This window comes from Aspergillus bombycis (assembly GCF_001792695.1).
Source record: "Aspergillus bombycis strain NRRL26010 chromosome Unknown contig00029, whole genome shotgun sequence".
In the NCBI taxonomy this organism is placed as follows: domain Eukaryota; kingdom Fungi; phylum Ascomycota; class Eurotiomycetes; order Eurotiales; family Aspergillaceae; genus Aspergillus; species Aspergillus bombycis.
The window spans coordinates 122,859-150,452 of NW_019170031.1; the positions used below are offsets into that span (position 1 = coordinate 122,859).

A 27,594-nucleotide genomic window follows, 5' to 3' on the forward strand; every position below is an offset into this window, starting at 1 on the left:
CGATTGCGTCACTCAGCAATTATGATTATGCTCATGAATCTCCCAATATCCAGACTTGTCAACAGTTTCGTTGGTTTGAATTCAACCGATTGGGGAAAATGTTGCTGACTAAGCGTCGGACGCATGAAAGTCAAAACCAAAGATTGAAGGAAAAATAAAAAGGAAATTAAGATGAAGAAAAGTGAACATTCCATGACTTCATGTTGTGCTCGGTCCAGAGGGATTATGTACGAGGAACATGATATAGTAGTTATATCTAGTAGTTTCTTCTGAACTTGACTACATTATACATCACCCATCTACCATCACGTAAGTATGCCCCTTCCGATTGATTAGTGAACCTCGCGTAGCAACTTTCAGCAACATCTCCGAGCGCGCAACGGAGACTTTGTTCATTTCCTGATTTGTGATCATCAGCAAGCTCCGGTTGTTTTGCCCAGAAGGTTAGGCTCTTCCGTGCCTCCAAAGAAGTCTGAATAATGTAGAGATCCACCCAAACTGCTCTACCAGTTCACTGCCACCCATACTGGTCAATCCACTTTGCTGTTTCCGGAACCTTTGCCTCGGACGTGGGATCGGTCAAGTCTCTTCCCCATCTTTTGCCTCTTGAGAAGCTTCCGCCGTGTTTGGGACTGATCTTAGTTGCTTTATAATCGTCATACGAGGAGATTGGAACTGCCCCGCTTTGCTTGAGGGGTGGTGACCTATAAAAGGAACCTGTAGCTCGAGGTGATATAACCACTTACCCATAAACCCATATCTATCTATACCCAGCATAACTTGTTTGCTGCGATTATCCTCCCTTTATCTACTTGCCCATCCATACTCATACCTTATCATCACCATGTCCCAGAACAAGGCTCTCGTCTTCAAGAAGGTCCCTCAGGGATATCCTGTCCCTGGACAGGACATTGTTGTCGAGTCCGTGTCGGTCGACGCCAACTCTCCCGCTCCTGCCAATGGTGTTGTCCTGCAGTCTCTCTACACTAGCCTTGACCCCTACATGCGTGGCCGTATGCGCCCCGCTGAGGTAAAGTCCTACTCTCCTGCCTTCGCCATGGACAAGCCCATCGACAGCAGCTCCATCGCTAAGGTCCTCCGCTCCAACAACTCCAAGTACAAGGAAGGCGATTTGGTCATTGGATTCGTCCCCATCCAGGAGTACATTGTCCTGGACGAACAGTCCATCGTCCGCATTCGCCCTCTCGAGAACCCCTTGGGCATTGAGGATATCCGTGTCTTCCTGGGTGCCCTTGGTATGCCCGGTCTGACCGCTTATTCGTCCCTGTACGAAATCGGCAAGCCCAAGAAGGGCGAGACCATCTTCGTTTCTGCTGCCAGCGGTGCTGTCGGTCAGCTGGTCGGTCAGCTCGCTAAGCATGAGGGCCTCAAGGTCATCGGCAGTGTCGGATCGGACGACAAGCTGGAATATATCACCAAGGAGCTGAACTTCGACGGTGGTTTCAACTACAAGAATGAGAAGCCCGGCGATGCGCTGGCCCGCCTGGCCCCCGAGGGTATCGATATCTATTATGAGAACGTTGGAGGTGAGCACCTGGAGGCTGCTTTAAATGCCATCAACGACTTTGGCCGTATCGTCGTTTGCGGCCTGATCTCGCAGTACAACTCGGCCCCCTACCCCATCAAGAACATCCAATACGTCTTGACTAAGCGCCTTACTATGCGTGGCTTCATTGTTGGTGATGCCGGCATGGGTGACAAGTACACCAAGGAGCACCAGGAGAACGTTCAGAAGTGGATCAAGGAGGGTTCGTTCAAAGCTCTGACCCACGAGACTGCTGGCATCGAAAATTCGGCCGACGCTCTACTTGGCATCTTCCACGGAAAGAACAAGGGCAAAGCTGTCCTGAAGTTCTAAGCTGTTCATCTTTTTATTACATAGAGTATAGTTCATTTTGCAGAGAGGCGTTATTTGTTTACCTCGGTAAACTGATGTTATAATGAATCATGTTGGGAATATAATAAATCTTCAAGAAAAATAGTACAATGCCTGGATAAAAATAATTTTGTAACGAAGGCAATAATAGCAGTAAATGTAAACGATGCCCGACAACTCCAAGAAGGCTGTAAGGGAGACATTCATGTTTTCCGTCTGTATAGCCGATTAATATTATTTGCCGGAATGTCGGCCATTTTCGGCTGGGCGGAGAGAGACGGGCCAATCAGCTGAGCCGCAATAGGATGACCGCATTCCCGATTGGACTTCCGAGGTTCCATCCTGACGAACTTGAACGACTTCAACTTGTTGCTTTGCCTCGTGCAGCGTTGAGTCGCAGAGAATATACCCAACGTCTTGCATTTCAACACCTTCACAATGGCCTCGATCGCCCGCCAGTCTTCCCTCCTCCGGCAGTCCTGCCTCTCTGCTTTCCGCTCCCCATTTGCGACCAGAAATGGCGCCGGCGTGTCGCAGGTTGTGGCCTTCCATGCCTCCGCGAAGAAGCAGATCCTGCCTCCTTTGCCTCGTGAGTGACTCCGATATGACTTGGTCGTGACTATAGTATCAGTTATGGTTCTCGGTCGGCTAGATGTCAAGGAAAGAGATGCTAACGAGTTCGAGCAGAGACCATTCAGGGAACGAGTACGTCTATCACCGACTCCTGAAATACTCAAATCGAGTTGTCTGTTTGCTGCGGAGATACAGTGGAACTAACTAGTCAATTACGTAGTGAACGACGCTGCTCCCATCCCCACCCCTCACCCCTCGGAGGGAAGCTACCACTGGACCTTTGAGAGGTGTGTAAATAAGCTCAGGTTCCATGCACCTGACAGGATATTGAACTAATGACTGAACAGAGCCATCTCCGCCGGTCTTGTCCCTCTCACCATTGCGCCCTTCGCTGCTGGCTCTCTCAACCCGGTCATGGACGCAGTCCTTTGCTCTTTCATCGTTCTCCACTCCCACATTGGATTCCAGTATGTTCATCCACCTTGAGATGAAGCTTTAATCCTGTTCGATACTCACACCATGCAGGGCTGCTATCATTGACTACTTCCCCGCTCGCCGTGTCCCCAAGACCGCTACATTCTGCAACTGGCTCCTGCGCGCTTTCACTCTTACCACTGCCGTCGGTCTGTATGAGTTTGAGACCAACGACGTTGGTGTAACAGAGGCTTTCAAGAGGGTGTGGAAGGCATAGACCGTTGCATTGATATATCCCTGTTTCTCATTACTTTCTTTTTTAAACTTTCCTTCCGTTCAGGCGTTTTGCCTATGTACATGCTGTTTCTGTTAAAGTAAGCCAGTCCAGCTGGTTGGCGCTCTTGGTATTGAGCTAAAAGATATGTAACTGTTCAAATGGATACTGTTGGCAAATGTCTCTTTCGTTTTGAAAAAATCCTTTCTATACAGCCCTCAATAACCTTCAGAGATGTACAAACGACCAGCGTTTATAAAAGCATGCCGTATGCAAGCCAACCACAGCCCTACAACCTAATCACTCTCCTCTTCCACTTCTTCATCAAGACCACCCGACAACCGATCATCATCATCAGCCTTCTCAACCACCTTCTCAATCAACTTCAAAGCCGACTTCAACGGCAACCCCACTACATTATCCCAGCTCCCCTCAATACTCTCTACCAAAATCGACCCCAACCCCTGCAACCCATACCCACCAGCCTTATCCGCCCCCTCCCGAGTCCGCACATAAGCCAAGATCAACTCATCCGTAACCTCCCCATCAAACCGCACCCTCGTCTCCTCCAACGCCGTCTCAAGCGCATACCCCGGCTGCCGCGCACTAACCAACGGCGCCATAGCCGCCATCGCCGTAAACACCTTATGGTCACGGTTATCCCGTAGCGACTTCAGCATGGCAATATGCTGCGCCTCGGAGCGGGGCTTCTCAAGAATCGTCCCGGTAGCCGTATCCACGACGATGGTGTCCGCCGCGAGAATCAGCGCCGGCTCGCCCTTCTCCTCGTTCACGATCTCCTGTTCATAGACCGCCTGTGCCTTCTTCGTGGCCGTGGCGAGCACGTACTCGAATGGCTCCATTGTCTTGGGGAAGTCCTCTTCTGCATTGGAAGGGATGACTTCTAGGTTGGGCAGGCCGAGGTGGGACATGATTTGTCTGCGGCGCGGGGACTGAGAGGCGAGGATGACTCGCTTGCTGCGGAGCTCATTGAGCACTGGGAGGGAGAGCGGCGGTGGGCGGGGTAGGGGTGTACGTGCTGGTGGGTTGTTGCTTGTTGCGTCGTAGGCTGGTGGGGGGTCGATGGGTTCGGATTGGGAGAGGAGGGCGGTTTTTGAGTCGGACATTTTGGATGACAATGTTCTCTGTCCTCGTTCTTCTTGGGCGTATTGTAAATAAGGTTGCAGGAGTGTTTGTATAGTTGAACGTGTATAGAGGAGCTTTCTCGATGCGCGGTTAAATTGTTCGAATATGAGTCCTATCTTTCTAGTTTCTGGGTCTTGATAGATGGGCGGTGGACCGTGGCAGAATCTATCGATAAGGTGGTTTTCTTTTTCTTGCGGGTTTTCCGGATCGGCTTATGCTGGTGTCGGACTATCCATATATATACTTGTTATTTATTTAGGAGTTAGCCAGACATGAGCAGTTCAAAGAGATAGTGATGTATATGATTGAATAGGGGACATGTGTACCACACGCTATGTTTTCTGGCTTTCTTTCCAACTTTCCTCTTTTTCCTTTTTTTCTTTTCTTTTCTTTTCAATTTGGCTCGTTTCCATATCTTCTAGAACGCGTGCCAAGCGGATGTAAGATCCGGTATTTTGGTACATGTATCCAGAGCCATGTTAAGGGTGACGGTGGCATCCATGGATTAAGCATAAAGTAAGGAGTACTGGAAATAAAGACGCAAGATACCCATAGGCAGCAATGCTACTTCATAATAACAATCAAGTACAAGTAATCATACATGTCATGTCGTCACTGGGGCCACGCAATATATATATCTAGTGCGATTGTATTGTTGAGCGATTGACGGTTAAATAAGTTTAGGGACACGTAGTAGAAAGGAGTATCCATTGTTTCTTTTGCTAGAAATCTTCTGATAGTGGGTTGATATCCTCTAATGTCCATGGTTATAAATATGTCCGATATTGATCGATCCCTTGCCTCCCCCGCCCCCTCTTTCATATCCACTTCTGAAGAGTTACACGAGTATATGACTGAGAACCTCATATGTATATTTGTCCAAGCTAGCCTACAAAGAAAGGTAGGACAAAGCTGATATTGTACTTGTAAAGCGGTAAATAACAATAAGTATAACCGTCCCCAGTCCGGTTCAACTATTACAAGTCCAACCAACACCTGAACACCATAGAAAGCGCCTTGTCAAACCAACATCGATGTACAATGAGCAGGTAGCGGAGAATCAAACAGTAAAAAAGAAGTAAAAATAACAAAAAAGCAGGTACGCAGAGTACCATATAATCAAGGCGGGCGCGATATGACAAGACAGCGAGCTCAACCGTGGCTCGAAAAAATTTTTATAAATGGGAAGCAATCCATGCCTTCTTTCTTTTGCATTGAATGGCATTTGCAATGATAGTACCAAGCGCAGGGTATTGTATCCATCCGCACAACTCCGTAAATCAAGTCATCAACATCGTCATATTTCAATCCCGATCGAACCTCGGCTGAGGATGCAAACCCCGGCGGCCGTGCCAACGTCATGGCCGAAACGTATCGTCAATGTGACCACCTCTGCGCTCAATCTCAGCTATGAGCTCCTGTCTCTCCTGCAGTTGCATGTGAATAAAATCAACCGTCTTTCTCAGCACAATGCTTTCGCTTCGGCCCTGGCCTTCCAGGCCCGGAACTAACTCCGTTAGGCGATCGAAGCCCTCGCGGATCGCTGCGCGGCGCTTTTGCTCCGATGCAATGTGGTTGTTCTTCTTTTCTTGCTCTGTCAGTCGCGGTTTCTCCTTGTCTTGGGCGCTGCTTGAACCAGCATGCTTGGTTGATGAAGCGGTGGGGGTGGATGAGGAACGGTCATTGCGGTCGTCGGTCGTGTTAATTGTGCCTGGACCGGGAGAACACGAGGTCTCAGAAGAGCTAGATGCGAGGGATGCTGGTGGTTGTGCAGATGGCATGGTTGTAGGTACTAGGTAGGTAAGTAGGTTGTTGTTGTCAAGTTGCTGGAAGTGTGTCGGAGAGATTTTCATGTGATAGACGGAGGGAAGAGTGGGTAAAAATGTACAAGAGAGCTGGTGGGTTCCAGGGAACTGGAAAGGAATGTGAATGGAAAAACGAAGAAAACCAGTGTCTAAAGTATGTAAATTAAGACAGACAAGAAGGGGGAAAAAAAGAAAGAAGAAAAAGAAGCAATTAATGAGTGAGAGCCCCAGGGGGGAATTTGTTCTAAGCGCACCTAGTGACCTGCATGACTGACCACTTTTATATGCTTCGGCGTACAATCAAATCTTGAGCACACACTAAGAAATCCCCCAAAGTAACCTAAGGTGCGGAGAAATTAATTTAGTTGCCGGATCGAGCGCTGCCAAGACTTCTCGATCCATGGCCTTGGCTCCTTACGTCATCGATGCCAATTGCTCGTCCTCAGGCCACTGCTCAATCTTTCTAGTAGATTCATGCGTAACCCGGAACTGTCTTTCGCTAAGTCTCTTTCTAACAGCAATTGGTCATTCTTGACTCCTCGGTTTCTGAGTTTGTGCTACATATTAGCCGCTAACTAAGTCAACGATACCGGTGATCAGATACCTATTACCTAGTACCAACATAGCTCATCATAAAGCACTTAACCTACACTTAAGGCACAATGACAAGTCGCCAACCTCTTCGCGGCTCCTGTCATTGTGGGCGCAATCAATATCTCATTCAGCTCCCAGAGGACGTCTCTGAGCACGCAGAAATCTACTTTGACAGTAGTCGGGATAGCCGTACGTCATATACACCCTTATAAATCTAGAAACGATATCACTAAAAATATCCACCTCAAACAGGAAGGATACACGGAACGCCTCTTACTGCATGGCTTCGAGTTCCTTTGGACTGGTACCAATCTCATACCGAATCGTACTTCGACGACGAATCGCGCGCGACAATCCGGCGCATCTTCTCCCCGCTCACGCCCCACATACACAGCATGCTTTCTGCGGATTTTGCGGAACACCTCTCTCATATTGGACTGATGCTCCCAGTGAAGAGGCGAACTATATGTCGGTGACAATTGGGAGTCTTTCGGGAGATGATCAACGATTGCTGGAGTACCTGGGCCTTCTCTCCGAAGATGAAGATGGTGAAGTGGAATCTGAAGGTTGCCGGGAGGACCGGTCGACAGATGTGCCACTTCACACAATGCAGGCACCCTTGCCCCCTTCTCATACTATCATACCTTCCTCAGGTGACGCACAGGGCGTTTCTAAGACCTATAGACAAGGCACGGTAGCTGGGATTCCGTGGTTTGAGGAGATGATCGAGGGTAGTCGACTGGGCCGCATGATGAAGTCTAGACGTGGGTTCGGTGTCAGTGATGATCAGTCAACAACGATACAATGGGAGGTTAGCGAATGGACGCACGATGGGTCAGAGGGAGCTCAATCTAGTTCGTCTGGGAAGAGGAAGCGTGGGCAACATACTAGTGTAGAGGAAAGTGGATCCCCGTAAGGAATAAAAAGGTAAAAGCACAACGCACTATACTTTAATCATACAGTGATCATGATTTAGTCTTTGGCTCTAGGTTGATATAATAGTGCATGTCTTAGCTATTGGGCTGAGAGTTTATCTGTTGGTAGTTAATATTACGGCAAGTACTACAAGCGATTTATAACCTGCTCATTTGCCACCTCACTACTGTCGAGGTAGATCTTACCGTAATGGTCTATGAATATAAACACTATACTTGCTCAGCACATTGTACTCAAGACTATAAAGATCGTCTTTCTCGTTGGGCTGGAGTAGACTATCAGATGCGGATCCTTCCTATAATAGAGTAGACACATCACACTAGCAATCAACCAAATCAGATGTTGAAGAACATATTCTGCCATAGATGTCATAAGCAATTACTAGTAGAACCCTAGTGTGACTATGCATGCCTGAGGCGATCCTCCTTGCACAGACCTGGCTTCCTAATTGGGTATCGCGTCGTGACCTCGCTTAGCGTTTCCATGTCTACTAACAGTGTAGTGAAGCACGTCTTTATCTGTTCTCAAACAAGGAACACTGCTGAATTAATCATACTCTTCCCCTCGTTCTCATAAGGATTTCTGTCACTTTCCAGCATCCAGTACCTATAGGTTTCTCTTCTGTGACAAATGATCGAGGAGCTCCCACCTATGCATTCATACGTGTATAGATGGGGGCTCCTGTGCCATTTGGATCGTTGAACGGCGCGACTTCCCATCAGGCACGTTTTCGACCAAACCATGACTCTTCAAAGAAACAATCGACATATGTCCTACCTGCATTTTGGTGAGTTTCCTTGACATGTTCAATGGGAGACGTGTTGACATATTGATAGAATGCCTCAAGTATTTTCCATCCTTGCAATGTAGGGCTCCTTCAAGATGCTCGTCCAGGACCTTCAGATTAATATTCAATACAGAAGATGAGAGCGAATGAGCCAAGTCTCAAGATGTTGAAGCCCATCAAGTGTTTTGATACCGCGAGCAGATATGATGGCAATTAGCTAGATGCCATCAACTGGCATGAGCCAATGTCTCGAGAAATCCCACATATCCTATAGCTATGTACAGTCATTAGCTGTGTATATGCAGGAATCTTGAATCATATACTCGGCTTTGCAATTCAAAAATCAATGGACAATCCAACGAGCAGCAGAAGGTAATATTGACCAGGAACGCCGAATTACAGCCAAAGAATGTTAGGTCTGACTGTAAATCCATGATATTATGGGAAATGAGCTAAAGAAGGCCCTATCCTGGAGGTGAATGGTGGTGATTATAACTGCAGAATCCCGTTTTCTTCTGCTTTCCTTTAGTAATTGACCCATTTGTTTGCACTGCTACTCATACTCGTGCCTCAGTGTGGAGAGTCCAGGCAGCGATGAGGTAGTCACACGCACGACATCATCCTTTCCCAACGAAACACTCTTACCCCGACAGTTTGCACAGCAACACATTTATCTCTCAGTGAGGAAAGGAAAGTCAGATTCCCACATGTCCACAACATCTCGTTCAGCCAACTCCTTCCCCAATTCCTCATCCTGAACACATCCATAATCCTTTCAGCCAGCCGTTCAGATAATACTTTATCTGCAATATCTCTTTAGCGTCTTCAGAATCCACTATTGTACATCTACACGTCAATCATCTACTCAATATGTCCTCTCACGCCCCTCGTTTGCACGATCCCTTTGTGGACTCTACAACAGACAGCCAAGAGGAAACGCCCAGCTCCGAAAAGCAAGCCCATGTGGCTAGCAAAGGTTAGTGACTTATTCGCGATTTCCCTCCATTAGAGTAGAGCTTCCTTGAACTTCCTTTCAGAGTCACGTCAAGTGACGAGTCACTCGTGCTACGATACTTTCTGATCTACACGATGATAAGCTACAAACTCTCTCTATGGATCGCTGGATAAGCTGTTATCTTTCATTTGCACCACTAACTTTGCATCTGCTTAAAAACAGATCAAGATATTAGATCTGACTCCCCATGTAGTGAGAGTGACACATCGACGATAAAGCCCTATCACTCCGGCAAGTCTCGAGAACCTGGTAACTAGAGCATCCTTTCCACTTTTCCCCTCTATCTCTTGTTAACATTCTCACAGAAGAGACCCGCAAATATGAGACTTCCCAGGAGCACAAAAAACCGAATCCTATCACCACCCAGCCCCCTAGCCGTATTCCTCGTGGACTAGTCTTTCATAGACAAGGCCAGGAATCACTTGCTACTTCACAGAAAGGGGCCCGAGTCATCTCAGAGCAGAGCAGCTCAATTCCAATTCCGATCCCAATCCGTAGTCCTGAGCGCCTGAACAGTCGTTCAAAGACACGGGGTGATGGGTTTGCTGGTGGTATTCGAGTGATTGAGAAGCCTCGTGGTCCTCGCCCCCACATTTTGGCTGAGCAGAAAAAAGACTCAGCTTCGACTTCGATTGAACAAGCACCCAGCCAGCCGAAAGAGAATATCGCCTCTTCCTCATCATCATCTGGCGGTTGGGACCTTGAAGAGGGAATGCCCAAACGACCCACCAATGTGTATACTGGTGAGTATCGTACTCGTCCTACCCTCAGAATTGCCCCTTCAGCCGAGAAGATTATCATGGGCCCGGATAGCCCTGGCAGCACGTATGCAGTCACACAACGATCACACCCAGCCCCCGTTCAGTATCCGGATACACCAAAACATGTCTTCAAGGAAGGGCGTCGTAACATAGAGGATACACCAGGGACCTCAGGATTCAGACATCAAGACAACAACACCGCTGAAGACATCCCGGTTATTCCGCCATCCAACCCTCCCCAGATATTGCTTGAGACAACCCCAAGGAGGGACACCGGTGGCCGCAAATTTTCAATTCCACGCAAACCTGTCAACAGTCCAAGCCTATCATCTCTTTCCACCCCCAGCTGCGAAAATATGCAGCCTACTCCTCCCATACCAAAACTCCCTGAGCAATACGAAGCCTTAGTAAAAGGAGGCATGGCATCTAGCCCAGTGACTCCAAAAGAGACAGCTTCTCCCAGAGCTAAAGAGTTTGGGCAAAGTCCAGGAGAGAGTGAGGTTATAATAATACCTCAGAACAAGTGGACAGCGTCTCTGCAAGCCGTGTCCGACTTCCCCACTCACGATGCGCCACTCTCAGTCCAGAACAGGGCATTTGACGGCATCATATCACAAAGTCCTAGCCACAATGTGACGCCCCAAAGCGCCAGGATTCCTGATTCCCGGAGCAACCGTATGCTTGATGGCTTTCGGAATATCTTCAAGCATAGAAGCACCATGGATAAGGATAAAAAGGGACCTAACGAAGCATCTGGCCTTGCATTCGAAGACCCGAACTCCAGTAGCGCGAAGCTTACCACAAGTCCCGAATACAGCAAGTTCGACTCTGGAAGGACAGGACCTCATGCAAGCGCCAAGCACCTCAAGTTATCTGAGGGTTGGAACAAAAGCCTACGCCTCCCTATGCCCTCAACAGACAGACACAGAAGACCCACAATCTCGGCGCCCATCCCAATATCACCAGAAAACATGCCTTCATTCGCCCGGTCCACAATGGCAGCACGCACCAGGGCCGTGACTAGTCCACGTGGACAACCAGCTATCGCTCCTCAAGGTCCGACGCGCAGGACTCATACAGTGGCTGCCACCACTGGGAGTCCTCAACGCACTAGGCGCCCCAGCAAAGGCACCGAAGCAATTATGTCGCCTGTGCAGAAGCAAACTAACCTGTCGCATGTTGTGGGGCCGACTAAACTGGACACCACCACTTCTCAGACGAAAGCTCCCCATATTGAGAGAAGTGCCTCTAGCTCGCTGCCTAAGACCCTGGATGATATCCGCGCTTGTGTGGAGCAACTGTGCAACAAAGCGCGGGATGAGAGCACTCCGAGTAAGCGGGAACGAAATCTCCGCGTAAGTATTGTTCACATTCATAATTTTTTGCTTCTTTGAAACTGACAAATGAATGGTTCTAGATGGCGCTGTCATTGCAGCAGCAAGTCAGTGATTACAACAGCATTGAGAAAGAAGTCACAGAGGCTGAAGCATTGGTGTCTAAGAAACGCGCAGACAAATGCCTCTCTGAAAGCATATTGTTTGAATCATATTCCCAGATTCGGGCTCAAATGAATGAGGATTGGATATCAACTAGCCTATCCGATGCTTAGTTCTCAGTGGCTAAGATGAACGTTAAGTTGAGCATGCCTACTACCTTCCACCACTGAGATGACTGGCTTGGTAAATGCTTAGATCTCGTGGAAGGTGTGCGAGGACGATTTAGAGAATAGGGGGTTTCTTTGAATGTCAAGCTGCCATATGTTTCTTTCCTTTCATGAATAGGGCGGACTGCTCCTTCCTCAATTCTATGGACGCAAATAACTACTACGAGTCAGCTTCAATACTAAGTGAGGACAGGAGTAGGTCTTGCCTTTGAGACGGGTTATCTTTTCCTTTTTGTTATTTTGTTTGCCGTTGTTTTTTAAGGAAGTGGAGAAAAGAAAATGAAAAGGAAGAAGAGGTAAGAAAGGTGCATAGAAACTGACAAAAATAGAGGAAATATTAGATTACCTTCAGAGAATGATATCTGTATGAATGACGATTCGTGGTCTTATATCTTTCTGGGTTGAATTGTATTGAGCTACGTGTTGGCGTCCACAGCAATGGTTGAGCAACAAAAGGAGATGTAAAAAGCAGTTGAAAGCTGGTAATAAAGCAGATCACAATACATAAACTGTACCTGTGATTTTTAGAAGCTTCAAAAATGCATTAAAATAACAGTTGCAAGTAACGGGCGCGAGCACAAGCATGTTGGTGTGCTCGCGCCCTTTGTGGGGGAGATGTGAAGAAGGAAGGAAAGAAGGAGGAGAACAAAAGCCTGAGGCCGGCAATTTATACAGTCAGGATTTCTTCCTTCCTGATACGTTGTGTTTGTCTGGCTGCTTTGTTTTTCACACGCCACCACAGGCGCAGTTCTTGTCACTAGTACTAGTACTAGTAGACCTGTTCTTTGTCTCAGACCTCATTCGACAATCAAGGCCAGAGTTACTTCCACAAGATTCTCTTTGTCCCTTACCACAGTTCAAGGTAGGCTATTCTCATTCAGTGTGATACCTTAATTTATGAAATATTGACGAGGTGTGACAGTTGCATCCTTACTTAGGATCTAAAACAGCCACCAGTTTGATTCAGCCGGGTATTCTAGCTCGCACCATGACAAGAGGTGGAAGGTACCGGAGACGCCAAACCGGCCATGTAAGTACCGTATCATACTAAGCCTCGGGTATAAATATACGGGCTAACTGTATATCTTATAGCATTGTCATAGTGTCGCATACTCACTGCAACCTTTTCTCCCCAGTTACGGGGCACCATATCCGGTATTTCCGAGACCCATTGCTTCGGTGCCACCTGGTTCGATGCCTTCTTCACATGGTGTTATTCCCCTGGCGCATGATAGACTTCCTCCCAGCTCGTTCTTGTGTCCGCCACCACCGGGAACTCCTCCTGTCTGGAGTCCTGGACCGATCCCTGATTTTTACAACCAGCATGAAGACCCTGGAATGAGGAGGAACGGAAACCAGGCCCCCAACACTTTTCCTCCAAGACAGCCTCCTCTACTTTCTCAACCAACCCAGGTGGGCTATTCAAGCCAACATGATCGACTTGTCCCGCCTGGCCAGCCGTTTCCCCCGGCCCAGGCCGTTCAACCGATACCACAATTTCAGCCTTTTCACCCAATCCTATCAGGCCAATCTACTCGATCAAGTCAACATAGTCAGCCGCTCCATCCCTCTCCATATCTTCGGCCTGTCCCACCCGTTCCATATTATCCATATCAACCTGTTGCTGCACCTGCTATGCCCTGCATCGCTCCGGTATCGTACTACCAAGCATGCCCGGTAAGTAAGAGTTCTCGCATGTCTAGACAGTATCAACACTGATGAAATATCTTATGGTAGGCATACCCATACCAGCAACCCCTGTACCCTGAGAATGGTACAGGGGGAGGCCATAGACCGGAAACAGTAATCAACCACACGGGAACTCAATCCAGGGACCCTCAACTTCGCGGTGACGCCCCTGAGTTTTTCCCAGTCCGTCAGAGGGCGAGGATGTCGACGGGAGACAAGTATTTGATTGTCGGTAGCCAGTGAAGTCCTCTTTGAGTGCTACATTGTGCCCCGCGGTTGTGCTGTCGCCCGTTTGAATTTGATATCTCTTCATCTTATGCTGACTCGTCAGATGTTCTGGGGGGAGGGTTGGTATGAACGGCTCCATTTGTGAGGGTCGATAAGTTGGTGTTTGGATTGTGAGTGAAGCTGTAGAAAGGGAGATGTTCTCTTAAGCATAGCATACAATGGGATTGTTCGATATAAACCGTTAGTAGTTTACTTCTGTCAGTCTCAATTAGGGTTAATTCCGGGCATAATCCGGAGGTGGATGACCAATCAGGAAAGAGGCCTCAAAATTGAGGGCGGATACAAGAGATTAAACTGCCTCGGGAAAGGATGTCCGCAACGCCTACCCGAACGGGTTTAGGGAAGGGGAGTTGTTGGGGTCGTGTGGGGGATCCTCTTCTGTCTCTGTATCTCCCTCCTCCCCTTCCTTTTCCTTCCCATCAACTTCACACAACCGACAATCAACCGAACTTGGACAATGGGCATGACCTGTCGCCTTAAAAAGGTCCCTGCACTGTTAGCCCTGTCATACTGGAACCGCTAAACCGATCGGGTGTCCACCTGTTTGTTCTAAACCGCTGTAAGACAGACACACTAATGTACTCTCGGCATCTCGCATGGGTTACCGATTCGAGCCAAACATCCACACCCCCTTACTTTAATTCCATATCATATCATCCTGCACAACAGTGTATCTTGCCAGTGGGCCTCGTGCCACCAGCCCCGCCTTGTCCAACATGGTCTTCTGCGGGAAACCGAGCAAAGGCTGCGGTGAATGCCGATCGCGAAAGATCCGGTGTGATCAGGCTCGGCCAACATGCTCCCAGTGTATCAAGGGAAACCGCGTGTGTCCCGGATATAGAGATGAATTGTCGTTGATGTTCCGTGATGAAAGCCAACAGGTGGTCCGGAAGGCCAAAGCCGGTACCACCGGACGACGGGCTAAAAAGTCCCATAAATCCACTCGCATGCTTTCCCCAAGCGGGAGTAGCCCTCGAGGGACCACCACGTCTTCGTCCCTAGCAAGTGATATCTCTGATTTCAACGATCTTTCAGATCTGTATCCATCACCTCCGGCGGCTCAGCAAGTCACCGGTCCCCTGTCCCCGAAAATCGCCCCCCCTCCGTCATACCAATTTACCCAAGATGAAGCTGTGTGCTTTTTCCTTCGCTTTAACGCGTGGCCCGGGGCCTGTTGGATAATGGAATTCTCACCGGATTTCTTCGTGATTCCAGAGGTAACTCTCAGCCAGCAGGCAATGAAGGCGAGCCTTGTTGCGGTCGGGACTGCCATGCTTTCACGTATCCGACAAGATGGACCTCTGAAGATTGCTGCGGAGAAAGAATATGGCAATGCTTTGAATTTAATGTATACCGCTGTGATGGATGAAGAGGAGGCCAAGTCTAATCCAACCCTCGGTGCGGTTCTATTACTGGCTATCTTTGAGGTAAACTGCACCCGTCTTCTTCTCCCCATTTACCAGACTTGTACATCATACTAACGATCAAAATATAGGTCGTCACGAGTAGAGCCCCGGGAAACATTGAGAAATGGACGAATCATATCTATGGTGCTGCCGCATTACTGGAAGTACGAGGCCCGGAGCAACTGCAAGACGAAGATGGACTGAAGCTGTTTGTTCAGCTAAGATTTCAGATCGTATGTTGAACTAGGAGTCCCTCTTTCCCACTCCATTGCTTGTCCCCGGAGATACTAATGACACGGGCCAGATCATCTGCTGCCTCCAAAGAGCGATGCGGGTCCCCGAGTCACTGATTGACTGTTCGAAGGTTGCCATGTTTCTGCGGACCAGGGTCGATGTCTATGGCGACCGTTTGATTGGCATCGCGGGCAGACTGTCCAATTTACGAGCAGATATTAACATGGGGCTTTTAGTTGACCAACATGAGATCCTATCTGCCGCTTATGGCATTGAAGCAGAGCTAATGGGATGGATTGCAGCCTTACCCCCAGAGTTTTTGTACACCAATGTTGAAGCCCCTACATTGTCGGACATTTCAACCCACATGTGGGGTCAGGGGCCACATCCATATAACAACAAATATCACATATACAGCGATCTCTGGACATGCCATACTTTTAACCAATATCGCTGTGCCCGAATTATTGTGAGCGAAATCATCCTAACCTGCCTGCGTCAACTCTCCCTCAATGTGCCGGCAGCTGCGATTTCCAGTGATCTTCTAGATCATTGTACTAGACTGCGCAATACGACGCGTCAGCTCGCCAACGACATTTGTGCCAGCGTCCCATATCATTTTAGCGTGGGGAACATCCCGATGGGTCCCTTCGATAGTCTCCCCGTGAATCAGAGCTACGTCGCTGGCCTACTTCTTCTTTGGCCATTGGTTCTCGCGGGAGCGACGGAGTCGTTGAATCATCCTTTGCGCAAATGGGTGATTTCCTGCTTTCGGCTCATCGGTCATAGCATGGGTGTAGACCAAGCTCTGGCTTTGATTGAGGTCCTAGAGTGCGAATCGGGAATTTTCGACGGTGTAGGGGATGGTGATGATGGCATTTACTTCCGTGAGACTGTTTCACTGGCGACGAATCGAGTCCTGGTAGGGACGTGGGCTTCCTGATCACCTCCCCGCTGTTGATGGCATTGGACAAGGTCTCGAAGGATGACTTACGCATATATATTTCATCTTCTGTTTATATTCCGATTATGTTAACGACAATACCCCATCTTGATTTACCCATGCCATCGCTTTTCTTTCAGTGTTTTTGTGTATTCCCAGGTTGACTGATTGCGTGAGATGCAATCCTTGGAGAACGGCCAACCATAGGGTATATGTTTACCAGCTCCCCAAACATGCATGTACACGAGTCCTTTCGAGAACGTATCGTGTGTAAGTAACATGAACGATTTGAATTCTGAAATGACGGATGTCTGATAATTTATAAATGTTTGATAGTTGTGTTGTCACTCGTCCTATGGGTCTTTAGCTTAGCAAGACGGCAGAGAATGTACATACTACATGGCGCCACCCATACCCTATAACCTATACAAGCGATTCGAACCCTGTTGGAAGATCTGACACCCATACTTCTGCCTGGCTGTTGCACGTTTTTCTTACAATTCAATAGTAAGTATATTGATGACTTTTAGGGGATGTGCTTTTGACCCGTCTCAAGAAGCATTTGTCTCGGAGACACAAACTACTCATGGTCAGTGGACTGGTAAGCGTATCCAGGAATAGGTATAACAAGCGTCATTTAGACCTATTTAGTTCATCCTATGACTTAGCCTCTAGTCTAAGGAGATCGACTTGTAGCCCTGTCGCGCGCCGTCCAGGATGGATCGAGCGCCCGGTGGCGGGCGTATCACCTTTAGCTGATGCACTACAGTACATAACAGAACATGTACAACCGTTTCAAGGTATAAATAGCCGATATGCCGATCTACCTGGCGTTGATTCGTAGTGATTCTCAATTCTGGGTATATAGAGGCTTTTGGATATCTTCAGGTCTGTTAGACCGTTCCACCGGGAAACATCTTGGAATACCGCCGGCTTGCCGCTGGAGGATACACATTGCACCTATGTTCCTATACCATAAGTCGATGTGAGTACTCTGTATACTTTTTGCCTTACGCTCTTTTTACTTTTCTTTTACTTTTGTCATTCCCCATCATATATCATTCATTGCCTTGGGACCTTCGTGTTTGGTGGTACGACCCACTGTATAGGGCGCCGAACGGGGCTGTGCACGAATGCTTAAGGTATGACCACTGTGCTGCGCCTTACAGGCTGTACATCATTTCCTTGGGTTCAAATAGCACTACCGTACTACTAGTACTAGTAGTGCCCCCTTTTCGTCTGCGCAAACTAACTCTAACAGTGTATGTTATCATAGCATGGCTGCATGCATCCCTTGCTCCCAATAGCGACGCTAAGTCAACGTAGGGCAAAGTATGTAGTAATTGTGGGGTCAGGGCACCACTGCCCCATAGGGATTGTTCCACTGGAATTGTGCCTTATGCTTCATCACGGAGTTGGTCTGGGGATTGAACCAGCGTTAATATGTGGAAACATCCATTTTGACTCTGTTTGTGTGACAGAGGAAGCTGCCTTGTTCCGCCTTAGGAACCCTTCGGCTTTCTGGCGGGGAAGGTCGCAGATTCCGCCTAACCCTTGTCGAGCGATTCCATTCACTCGTGTTCCAGACCTGTGGAACGATTAATCATGTCTTCATGAGATTGGATACGAGATGATTCTAATAAAATGCGTCATCCGGTCTTTGGTGGATGATTTTCTTGGATGTGACACCTGATAGGAATCTCCCATTTCTCACGACTCCATCATTGTTTTTATAAATCAACCCAGGTCCTTCCAATGGTTCGAGGAAGGAGAACTCACAGAACCGGCCACTTAGTACAGTAACAACTATTACTACGACTTACCTCATCTACAAACGTCATTAGTAGTCGCATATACACGGATCGTACAAGCGTATTGTCAACGTCTTGTACCCACCCTTTTACCATCTTCCACATATCCTCCGCTAGTATTAATTTCACCCAACCATCTGCCCGCAACCACTCCATACTGGATTATGGGCAACCATCAGTCACGAGTTCGAAGCCATTCTGTGTCTCGCAAACGGTCTAATACTGCATCAAAGCACGATCGACGTCAGCAGGTTGCAACCAATATGCAGGCCAAAAATGCACCTGTTCAAGCAGGAAATGCCGATCTCTGGTCCCCTCCTCCATACACACCACAGCACCCTTCAAACGCTCCGGTATCCAGGGCTTCGTCATCCGGAGATTCACCTTACGCCTTCCTGCGCGAGTTTGATACAGTATTCCTGGTGGATGACAGCAGTAGCATGAGAGGGCGTCGCTGGCAGGAGGCTGCGGATGCTATTGCCGCCATCGCTCCTGTTTGCACCGAATATGACGAAGATGGCATTGATATCTACTTCTTAAACTATCAACACGGAGGGACAGATCCCAAAACTGGCGCATATACTAACATCACGACGGCGGATAATGTCCGCGAGATTTTTTACGGCGTCGAGCCGCGAGGAGCAACTCCGGCTGGGCGTCGTTTGCGGCAGATCCTGGACCCATACCTTCGTCGCGTGGAGGCCATAGCAGCCAAAGGAAGAGACCCTAGCGAGTCTGTGAAGCCACTGAACATCATCACAATCACAGACGGGGTGTTCACGGACGATGCGGAAAGTGTTATCATCAACACCGCCAACAGGTTGGATAAATGCAATGCCACACCATGGCAGGTTGGCCTCCAGTTTTTCCAAGTTGGGGATGACAAACACGCACAGGAATATCTGCAGATGCTGGATGATGACCTAGGCCACAAGTCAAAGAACGAGGGCATGCGAGATATTGTGGACACAGTGCCATGGAAGGGTGACAAGGGTCAGACCTTGAGCGCGGACGGGATTTTGAAATGCGTCCTCGGTGCTGTCAATCGCAAATATGACAAATGCAACGCGTTCCGCTGACCTACCTTCTGCTTTCTGTTTCGTCCCAAAACGCACAGGGCCTTTCAGATATTGACGCCTATTCTATTCCATTCATTATCGGTGGCTTTCAAACTCAACGGTCTGTTACAGATAAAGGAAATGAGTTTCGCATGGGTCGCAGCAAGCGCCGCGTAGCCGCCGACAATCCCGAGCTACACATGGATTTGATTTGCTCACTAGCTGAACACAATAACCCTTCGTTTTCTTTTCTTTGGCGTTCCTCTTATGCTTTTCTTACCTCCATTTCTGTTCTATTTGAAGGACGCTGAGACAGATTGTAACGAATGCCTTTTTTTTTTTTTCTGCGTGGCCCTAGGAGTGGTGATGATTTCATTGCTGGACAGTGAACGGCAATGGCTTATTGGCCAAAAAATAAGATTGAAGGCCCTGATACTATTAATAAAGGATGATATTATCCTACAGTCTCCTTGTGTTTACTTTAGGTTGATCGTCGGTTGCCCAGCACCCAAGGGTCGGCCGAGTAGCGCCCGGCTTCCTTAAGAGATAGTGCTGTAATGAATTCCCGACGATTTGATTGAACAAAGGCGACATCGACATTACCAATGGTCTTAGTCTTCCTGACTCGGTCTCCAGACTAGTAAGTTTAGCCTGTTCTATCCTTAAGCTGAGGGCTGGTCCGTGAGGATGGATCTTCGGCCAAGTCCTAGTGCTATTAAGAATTCCCATTAGCTCAGTCGAGAAGCGAATAAATCTTGACAAATGGTTTAGGGAGATTTCAGTAGGCTCCAACCTTGGCCGCTGACAGTACATAAGGTTCACATTGGAGGTTTGTTTACATCTGGTGCTTCCCCAAATGAAGATGATTATTTCCCTATTAGAAAAATGGGATCTGATCTGTCGTTCCAGTCCTGAACCGGTTGCTGTCGTAAGTTGTAACTCCTGGTAAGGCCAATACGGTAAAGAATACTATGCATCGTCGTGGCACCTGTTCCTCACGTGGCGGATGGAGTAGGGCGGATCGGCGAGGGAAAAAAAAGTTGGTAATCAATCTGCTACCCTTACGTTACCTGGTTAGAGGTAGGAAAGGTAACTGACTGGTTAACCTTCAATTCCCCCCTAAGATTGGTGACTGGACTGGCACTGCAGGTCTGGTGCTACGATGACTCGAGAGCAGGTCATTCTGAGGGATTCTTCAAGTATCTCTTGAGGTGGTGAAGTACTCCTTGGTAGCTTCCGTTTAAATTTCCTTGATCATCCATGAATCACTTGCAGATGGATTTTTCCTTCCCACGGTTCTCAGTGGCTCAGCATCGTGTACTCCGTACGGTATTGTCACCAGCCACGCAGACCCCCTTTTTATTTTTCCGGATTTCCATGCAATCAGATTCGTCAGAGAGCGTCTCCATGGGAGCCAGAAGTGGTTCGCTTCTCTCACCATGATCCGCCACCGCATGGTTAGCTGGAAAGTTGTGATCCATCTCGTCCACCCGCCCCCCATTTGGCTCCTCTACTTAGTACTAAGGGCAACTAAGGCCCAGTAGTCTTTGGTTCGCCAGGTACAGGATACTGATTCAGCTCCAGTCTCCGCTCCGTGAGTGGTCGATTGGAACTCCCGGGAACCATGTTCAGATCTCATCGCGTCTTCGCTACTTTTTTATTCCTCCCCCCCTAGCCTCAAAGGCTACCCTTTTCCCTTCGTGATTTGCAGGGGTTTGTGTGCGCATTGTGACGTGGTTTTTGCAAAAGCTGGTGGATCTCGTACGGTTCAAAGGATAAGCGCCGGTCGAGCTATGCGTTTGTTGATCGATTGATTACCTTTCCACCCGAATGCCCACCGTCTGCGATTGATTTATATTCTTACGGTCATTGTTCATAGTGCGAGAGTCCGGACTCTCCACTCTTTTCTTCCAATGCTCTCTGTTGGATAGCCAGTTTCTCTCCACCGAGTGATCCATATCCACACTCCCTTAAGTTTTGGTCAAAGCACAATATCTCCTGTAGCAAGCGCCGATATTCTTCTACCTCTCCTTCACGAATGTTCTCGACCCCGTCTATCCGCCTTGTCAGCGCTTAGAGCTCACGACCAGCCAGTGTTATTGGCTCTGAATGCTTTCTGTCTCGCGTCAGGGGCATCGAAATTTAACTCTTTTCCCGTCGCGGCTACTGAATCAATTGGTTTCCAAGAGGCAGACTGCTTAGTATCAAATATTTGAGTTGTAATGGCATTTGGCTTAGCCTTGAGCTTATACTCACGGACTGATCTATATTAATCCAACGTTCGCGCGGACGGACCTCTTCAACTTCTACAACGCACCCCAAAACAACACCGGGTTACCCTCCTTTGTCCATATATCTCTCTATCCAGGCTGGCCTTGGGGAAATTGTCTTGTCGCTCTCTTTCCTTTTCACAATTTAGATTATCCTGCTTCAATTCGCCTTGCTGCCATCCTTCGCCGCGCCATAGCCATCTTTTCTAGGTCTCATCTCAGTTATACCACCATGGCTTCAACAACGTTAATGACATTTCTCCTGTGAGCTGCTTTCTTCGTTCTGAATCCATCGCATACGCTAATGACCATGTAGATATACTAATCCCCAGGTCAAGTCTGTCAAACTGCTAGGCTCATGGGACAACTTCACCAAGTCGTATCCTATGGAGCATGACAGGCGTGTTGGTCCGGGCCATTGGAGGGGATGCCATAGTTTTACCAGCATAATATGTGATGGGACGCCGAAGAATATGGGTTCATCTCGCTCCGGTGGGCTCAAAATGGGCGGCACATATTGGTATTATGTTAGTATCATCACGTCTCTCCTGTTCGGCAGCTTTATCTAATCTTAGGTTAGTACTTGCTGGACGATGATGTGGAGCACTATAATCATGCAGAACCATTCACCTCGCATTGTCCTCTTCTTCCAGGCCAGCCTGTCAATGTTCTTCATGTTCCTATCATTTTGCCGGATACACGTCCGATTCATTTCTGTGATGGAAGCCCAAGCCCGCAACAAACAGAAGAGCGGACTATGAACCCTGATGATAAATATATGAACCCCCGAAACCCCCCCAAACCAGCGCTTCCACGCCTCCGTACATCTCCTCCACTGCTACAACAACCAACTCCGGCTTGGTCTTTCAGCACCTCCCCTTTAGGTTTATTAACCAACAGGGGCGCTTCTCAGCCTAATAGTGCGACGCCTAAGGCTACAATTCAGCATGGTCACAGAGCGCCAGGTAGCAAAACTGCTCGATCAGTCTCTCCTCCAAGATCAAGGGGCCTTCGAGCTGCCTTCCGACAATGGAATGCATCCTCGCCTGATCTCAACGTGGCAGATAATCAGAATAATGATTCTATAAAGCCCAGACCGGCCTTCAAGCCTGCCATGGAGCGTACTGAAAGCCTCAAACCCCCTCAAAACACGTTGAAGGATCACCATGCGGATCAGACGGGCCATAGGTCGAAGGAGACCCTACTACCCCGGCGGCCTGCATCTTCCGTACATCCCCTGAATACGGTGCTATCTATCCAGGATCGGCGTGCCCTAAATCCCAAAATCACGGAACATGCGACTCCCAGAACTCCTTTGACTCTTCAAACAAACCATGAGATGAATGCCACTAGAAATCGTGACCTAGAGAGGGCCCATCCACATGCCCCTCAAGATTCTGTCACTTCGGTGGATTCCATCTCCTTGCTCACGACTACCTTGCCAGTGGCAGTTGAAGATGCTGTAACCCCTACGCCATTCACCTCCACAGAAAAGAGGCTCCCCACTCTACCGAATACTCCTTCGTCAGTCATGGACGAGGCACTGCGTGATCTCGAAGCTCGAGAAAAGGAGCTCGATGCGGAAAATCTTGGCAGTCATTTCTCTGACTTCAGTACGACGGAGTCCACGAGCAGCTCTCCATGCGAGAGGAGCCACTTTTCCAAATGGAGTACAGATACAGAGGTGGTGTCCCCTGAGTCCATGACGCCTTCGCTTCCTTTCAACAATGGTACCCAAACTTTTTCTGCTCTTGAAGGGATGAGTTTTGCCGAACTGTGGAAGAGCTCTGTTCCTGCTGAAACAAGTGATCCAAATACTCCACAACTTACTGTTAATTCAAGATCTTCCCCCACCACACTCAGTGGTGACTCACCTCTCCTCGATCTGCCGCCTCCTCGTCTTACTGTCTCTTTATCCCCCTCCGATATGGATTTTTCTGGTCTTTGTATCAGTGATTCTGATGAGGTCGAAAGAGATCCCAAGCGCCATGCAGCATTCTTTGGGGGAATAGAAGGACTTGGGCTTCTCCAAAGCCCCGAACCCTCTACTGTGCAGTTTGCAGGAAACGTCCGAGATGATACGGAAACGATACATAACGAGAAGGGTGCTATGCTCAGTAATGGCCGCTTCAGCATTAGCTCGCTGCCAGGGCAGTCTGCAGCAATGCAAGAAATGATGGACGAGTTGAGTTATCTCAAATCAATGATTCAATCTTAGATGACGCCAGTATGTAATATACGGTTTAACTAGATATAGAGTGGAATTTTAAAATAATATAGACATACCGGACTTTCTAGTTTTTCTTTTCCATACCCCATCTTCGGCCGAGCCGATAGCATGGAAAAACATAGATAGTGTTGAAGATACTGAGATACTGAAAGGGCTGAAAACTTTCCTCTAGTTAGAACTGAGGTCCCAATTATGCGTTGTGTTAAGATATTCTTGGTTAATTTATATTTAAAAAAGAGGTGTAGATTTTGGAACGGAACGGTATATAATGATGAGCTGAACATTACTATATATGAGACACAGAATCAACTACAAGCTCCTTCTATGAGCCAATGTTATTATATTACTTCAAGTTGCTCGAAGGGATGAACTGCTCTATTCCCTGAATTTTTCCAGGCAACTAGGGCTTAAAGATTTTTAGTCACTTGGGGGACGCGCGACAGACACCACGTGCCAAGAGGTCCGCTATTCTGCGGCTCCACCGTCCATTAACCATTTGTCCATCTTGGGCAACGTCAGGCGCGGCACATACTAGAAGTAAAGCGACCGCGTTAAAATTCCCCTGCAAAGAATGAACTAAAGGGGATATTGCACAATTATGACCGAAGACAATTCTCATCCTCCATCGTTGCGGCATGACCCGCAACTCACACCAGTTGCAGAAAAGTCACTACCTGCAAAATGCAAGGCCACAACACTGAAATACTGTCCTACAATGGACCTTATCTCTCTCGTTACAGAGGATGATGAACTACGAGTTTTTCGACTGAATGGACAGAGAGTCTTTGGGGGTTCGTTCAAGGGAGATCCCTACTTGGATGAAGACGACGGCGGGGGCGAAATCCGAAAGTTGATGTGGAAAAACAATGGTGCGTCCTTGGCTTTCAGTTTCGAGATACTGCTGTTTCTTGCAAACATAGTTATTTGTATGGCAGGTAGCCTTACCAGTTACTAGGTCGCCTACTTGCTGTCGCTTGCGCGGACAATACCATCCGTATTATTAGTGCTTACAGCGGTAAAACCGTCCATCATTACCCTGCTTATGAAGCGCAGAGTGATGCCGACCGACCTGTCAGGGTTACTTGTTTGGGCTGGGGTGTAAACTTCACCGATAGCAATGTTGCACAACAGCAATTGAAAGAGGCTGCCGGGCAAATATCCATCGAGGACCTGCTGTCGTCGGATGTATATCCATCAAAAGCAGCTGCCTTACTCAAAGTTGACCTCCCAAGGGAGCTAGCTCTATTAGATATCGAGAGCTCGCTACCTAAACTAAGCACACTGCCCGCGACAGGAAGCGAGTAGGTCCTCCGACCATCCAAATGGTGCAGCCACCTCCCACTAACTCAGACTCCAGTGACGACGTGTTTAGTTCTCGAGCATCGATTGATGCTATCTTCCATTCTGCCGGCAAGAATACCAGTGATGCAGCAGACGTCTTGCTGGTAGGCTTCGATGATGGCACCGTCCACTTGCGAATTTTTGATTGCTTCGAAATAGGCTCATTTCAAGTGGGGAATTCCGTTGGGCCTTCCAGCTCATGCACGATCCTTCAGCACGCCTCTCATCCATTGAGCTCAACCCATGCCTTGTTGGCATCCTGCAATCCAGATGATAGTCCGGGCTCCTTGCACTTGCTCACTCTCGACCTTCGTTTTATTACGCGATCTGGCAGATACCTTTCCCTACTTGCCCATAAGATAACCCAGCTTCAAAACCTACTAAGATACATCAACCAGGTACAAAGACAGGTTGAGCTCGAGTGGAAAAATGCACAAGAACTACCGGCAAGGTACATGCGCAGTATAAACGAGGATTTGCAGGAAAAGTGCCATTGTGATTTTGTTACGGCTGCCTACCACCTAGTGGTCACTGGAGACTGTTTTGAACCCATGAAAGAATTCTTGGTAGATATTGTCGGGGAAAGAGTAGGGTGTCCCCTTTTGGAAGCAGCATTCATCAATCACTGACGTGAATTCTAGGGACACAAAAGGTGGGAGAAAGCTGTATTGAGCGGATACGAAAATGTTCGACGTTTGACACACGAATGTCTTCTCCCGGCTCTGGAACGATGTGAAGTGTTACTTAGTCGCCTTATCGGACTATCCAAATTCCACAAAATATGCGGCGTCCTAGGTCTGGAGACGTCAGATCTGAATGCGGTTGTCGAGACTCTAGATTGCCTTCATCTCTTATCTCACCATATTCTCATCAATGCAAATGAAGAACTAAGCCAGTTCAACTCATTTTCACGATGGCTTCGCCACGAAATCGAAATGCAGAGTGCAGAACCTATGTCCCAAACGCTGGAAGAGCTACAGGAAAAAACGGACATGGTTGAATATCCGCACACTCTGAAGTACATCAGAGGCGCATTAACTAAGAGCAAGCTACGAAATTTCATCCAGCAACTGCCTCTGATGGGATTCGCCAGGCCTGCCCCCAGTACTTCAGACAAATGGGCACCCACCGAACACGATGGGTCATTTTATGACACGTTTAAGAAATTGCTGGAACAGAGTAACCGAGCCTCCGACGCTGATGCTCCAGCTGAACTGCCGAAGATGAATGATCTAACGAAGCGTCTCGGACTACAGTTCGAAAAGGTCTTTGGGCAGATCGCCTTGACACAGCGTAGAGGAATCCTCCATCGGTCTCCACTTGTCCTTCACCCGGATTGTGACAAAGATATCGTTGATCTTGTCATGCGCTACGAGGTACCACGCCCTTGATCGACGTACGCGAGAAATAGTGCTCATAATGATCCTAGGATGTCGGAGAACAAAGATTGTGTGTGATATATGTGGCTACTAGATCCATCCGGTCGAAACATATACGTACGTATAGCCCCATTTGTCTATGCCTATGCTTTCCAACTTCTTACCCACGACGTCCAGTGTATATATACCGCACGGTTCTGGACTGCGAAAATGGGGTCAGTTCCACACGAACGACAGGTATAGGTGCTATCAATTTACAGGAGGGGGAAATACGTCAAATACAGTTTGTGGAGGATGATACTATGATGGTACTCTGGTCTAATAACGGTATATTACGCTTTGGTATATAATTTGTGAAGGGTACATGTGTTAACGATGATTTGTAGAAGGATCCTCTTACCTTCTCAACTTCCCCTTTCAGCCAGCACCTACAAGCGAGACCCCTGGGGGTTTTGAAAGTCCTTGTTTTGTCAGCTTTGAGGAGTATGACAGTGGCACGACATCATCTACGCCCGCTGCACCCCCTGTGACACTTGATGTCTTGGCCCCTGAATCCGAATCTACGCAGTGGATTAAACATGCCTTTACCACACCTGGGCCCAAACTCAAACCTACGAGGATATATGTCAACGGCCGACACGACCGTCGAGCGATCTGTGTCTTGTATGGCGACGGTCTGCGTTATGAGGTATTGGATTTAGACGCGGAGATAGAAGACGAAGAGGAGGAAGACGAAGAAGAACCAGAAGAGGACAGCGAATAGTGGCCGGGGATAATAACAATGCTTTGTCGTTATGTGGTTGTTCCTGATGGAAAGAAACCAAGGCTAACAAGGTGAGGTTGACTCTCATCAGCAAATTAGCGTGTTGAGGAGCAACTCTAGGTTCCACCCATCGGCAGGGACAAAGCTGCTCCAGGCAGGGATGTGCCTGTGTATTGCGTTTGTTTATTGATATATTGGTTGTGACTGGCTATCGGGGCTTTTGTTTAAGGGGATGACATTGAATCCCTGGCATTTGATGTCTGAATGAGCTCTTCTCAGACCTTTTTTTTTTTCCGACTATTACTCAGGGTAGTCTT

At 48.1% G+C, this 27,594-nt stretch overlaps 10 protein-coding genes across 10 annotated transcripts; 8 read left to right on the forward strand and 2 right to left on the reverse strand.

Moving 5' to 3' along the window:
- Nucleotides 1-844: 844 nt before the first annotated feature.
- Nucleotides 845-1,879, forward strand: ABOM_005103 (MDR family NADP-dependent oxidoreductase; the record flags this gene model as incomplete). Its single annotated transcript, XM_022532232.1, has 1 exon — nt 845-1,879. The coding sequence occupies one exon, from the start codon at nt 845-847 to the stop codon at nt 1,877-1,879; it is 1,035 nt and encodes a 344-aa protein (XP_022390446.1).
- Nucleotides 1,880-2,335: 456 nt separating this feature from the next.
- ABOM_005104 (CybS family protein) lies at nt 2,336-3,161 on the forward strand (the record flags this gene model as incomplete). Its single annotated transcript, XM_022532233.1, has 5 exons — nt 2,336-2,486; nt 2,585-2,602; nt 2,691-2,757; nt 2,818-2,937; nt 2,996-3,161. 5 exons carry the CDS (start codon nt 2,336-2,338, stop codon nt 3,159-3,161), a joined length of 522 nt encoding a protein of 173 aa, XP_022390449.1.
- Nucleotides 3,162-3,454: 293 nt separating this feature from the next.
- ABOM_005105 (nucleotide diphosphatase) lies at nt 3,455-4,285 on the reverse strand (the record flags this gene model as incomplete). Its single annotated transcript, XM_022532234.1, has 1 exon — nt 3,455-4,285. The coding sequence occupies one exon, from the start codon at nt 4,283-4,285 to the stop codon at nt 3,455-3,457; it is 831 nt and encodes a 276-aa protein (XP_022390448.1).
- A 1,377-nt stretch (nt 4,286-5,662) lies between these two features.
- ABOM_005106 (helix-loop-helix DNA-binding domain protein) lies at nt 5,663-6,085 on the reverse strand (the record flags this gene model as incomplete). Its single annotated transcript, XM_022532235.1, has 1 exon — nt 5,663-6,085. One exon carries the CDS (start codon nt 6,083-6,085, stop codon nt 5,663-5,665), a length of 423 nt encoding a protein of 140 aa, XP_022390451.1.
- Nucleotides 6,086-6,983: 898 nt separating this feature from the next.
- Nucleotides 6,984-7,619, forward strand: ABOM_005107 (uncharacterized protein; the record flags this gene model as incomplete). Its single annotated transcript, XM_022532236.1, has 1 exon — nt 6,984-7,619. One exon carries the CDS (start codon nt 6,984-6,986, stop codon nt 7,617-7,619), a length of 636 nt encoding a protein of 211 aa, XP_022390450.1.
- Nucleotides 7,620-9,296: 1,677 nt separating this feature from the next.
- ABOM_005108 (uncharacterized protein) lies at nt 9,297-11,811 on the forward strand (the record flags this gene model as incomplete). Its single annotated transcript, XM_022532237.1, has 4 exons — nt 9,297-9,402; nt 9,604-9,690; nt 9,747-11,557; nt 11,620-11,811. The coding sequence occupies 4 exons, from the start codon at nt 9,297-9,299 to the stop codon at nt 11,809-11,811; spliced, it is 2,196 nt and encodes a 731-aa protein (XP_022390453.1).
- A 2,747-nt stretch (nt 11,812-14,558) lies between these two features.
- ABOM_005109 (Zn(II)2Cys6 transcription factor) lies at nt 14,559-16,425 on the forward strand (the record flags this gene model as incomplete). Its single annotated transcript, XM_022532238.1, has 3 exons — nt 14,559-15,269; nt 15,338-15,481; nt 15,553-16,425. 3 exons carry the CDS (start codon nt 14,559-14,561, stop codon nt 16,423-16,425), a joined length of 1,728 nt encoding a protein of 575 aa, XP_022390452.1.
- A 2,074-nt stretch (nt 16,426-18,499) lies between these two features.
- ABOM_005110 (uncharacterized protein) lies at nt 18,500-19,315 on the forward strand (the record flags this gene model as incomplete). The annotated part of the gene is made up of 1 exon (XM_022532239.1): nt 18,500-19,315. One exon carries the CDS (start codon nt 18,500-18,502, stop codon nt 19,313-19,315), a length of 816 nt encoding a protein of 271 aa, XP_022390402.1.
- Nucleotides 19,316-21,796: 2,481 nt separating this feature from the next.
- Nucleotides 21,797-23,782, forward strand: ABOM_005111 (uncharacterized protein; the record flags this gene model as incomplete). The annotated part of the gene is made up of 3 exons (XM_022532240.1): nt 21,797-21,828; nt 21,881-22,091; nt 22,145-23,782. 3 exons carry the CDS (start codon nt 21,797-21,799, stop codon nt 23,780-23,782), a joined length of 1,881 nt encoding a protein of 626 aa, XP_022390403.1.
- Nucleotides 23,783-24,392: 610 nt separating this feature from the next.
- Nucleotides 24,393-27,277, forward strand: ABOM_005112 (putative anaphase-promoting complex component Cut20/Apc4; the record flags this gene model as incomplete). The annotated part of the gene is made up of 7 exons (XM_022532241.1): nt 24,393-24,663; nt 24,750-25,095; nt 25,152-25,722; nt 25,777-26,511; nt 26,565-26,631; nt 26,692-26,841; nt 26,901-27,277. 7 exons carry the CDS (start codon nt 24,393-24,395, stop codon nt 27,275-27,277), a joined length of 2,517 nt encoding a protein of 838 aa, XP_022390400.1.
- Between the last annotated feature and the right edge of the window lie 317 nt (nt 27,278-27,594).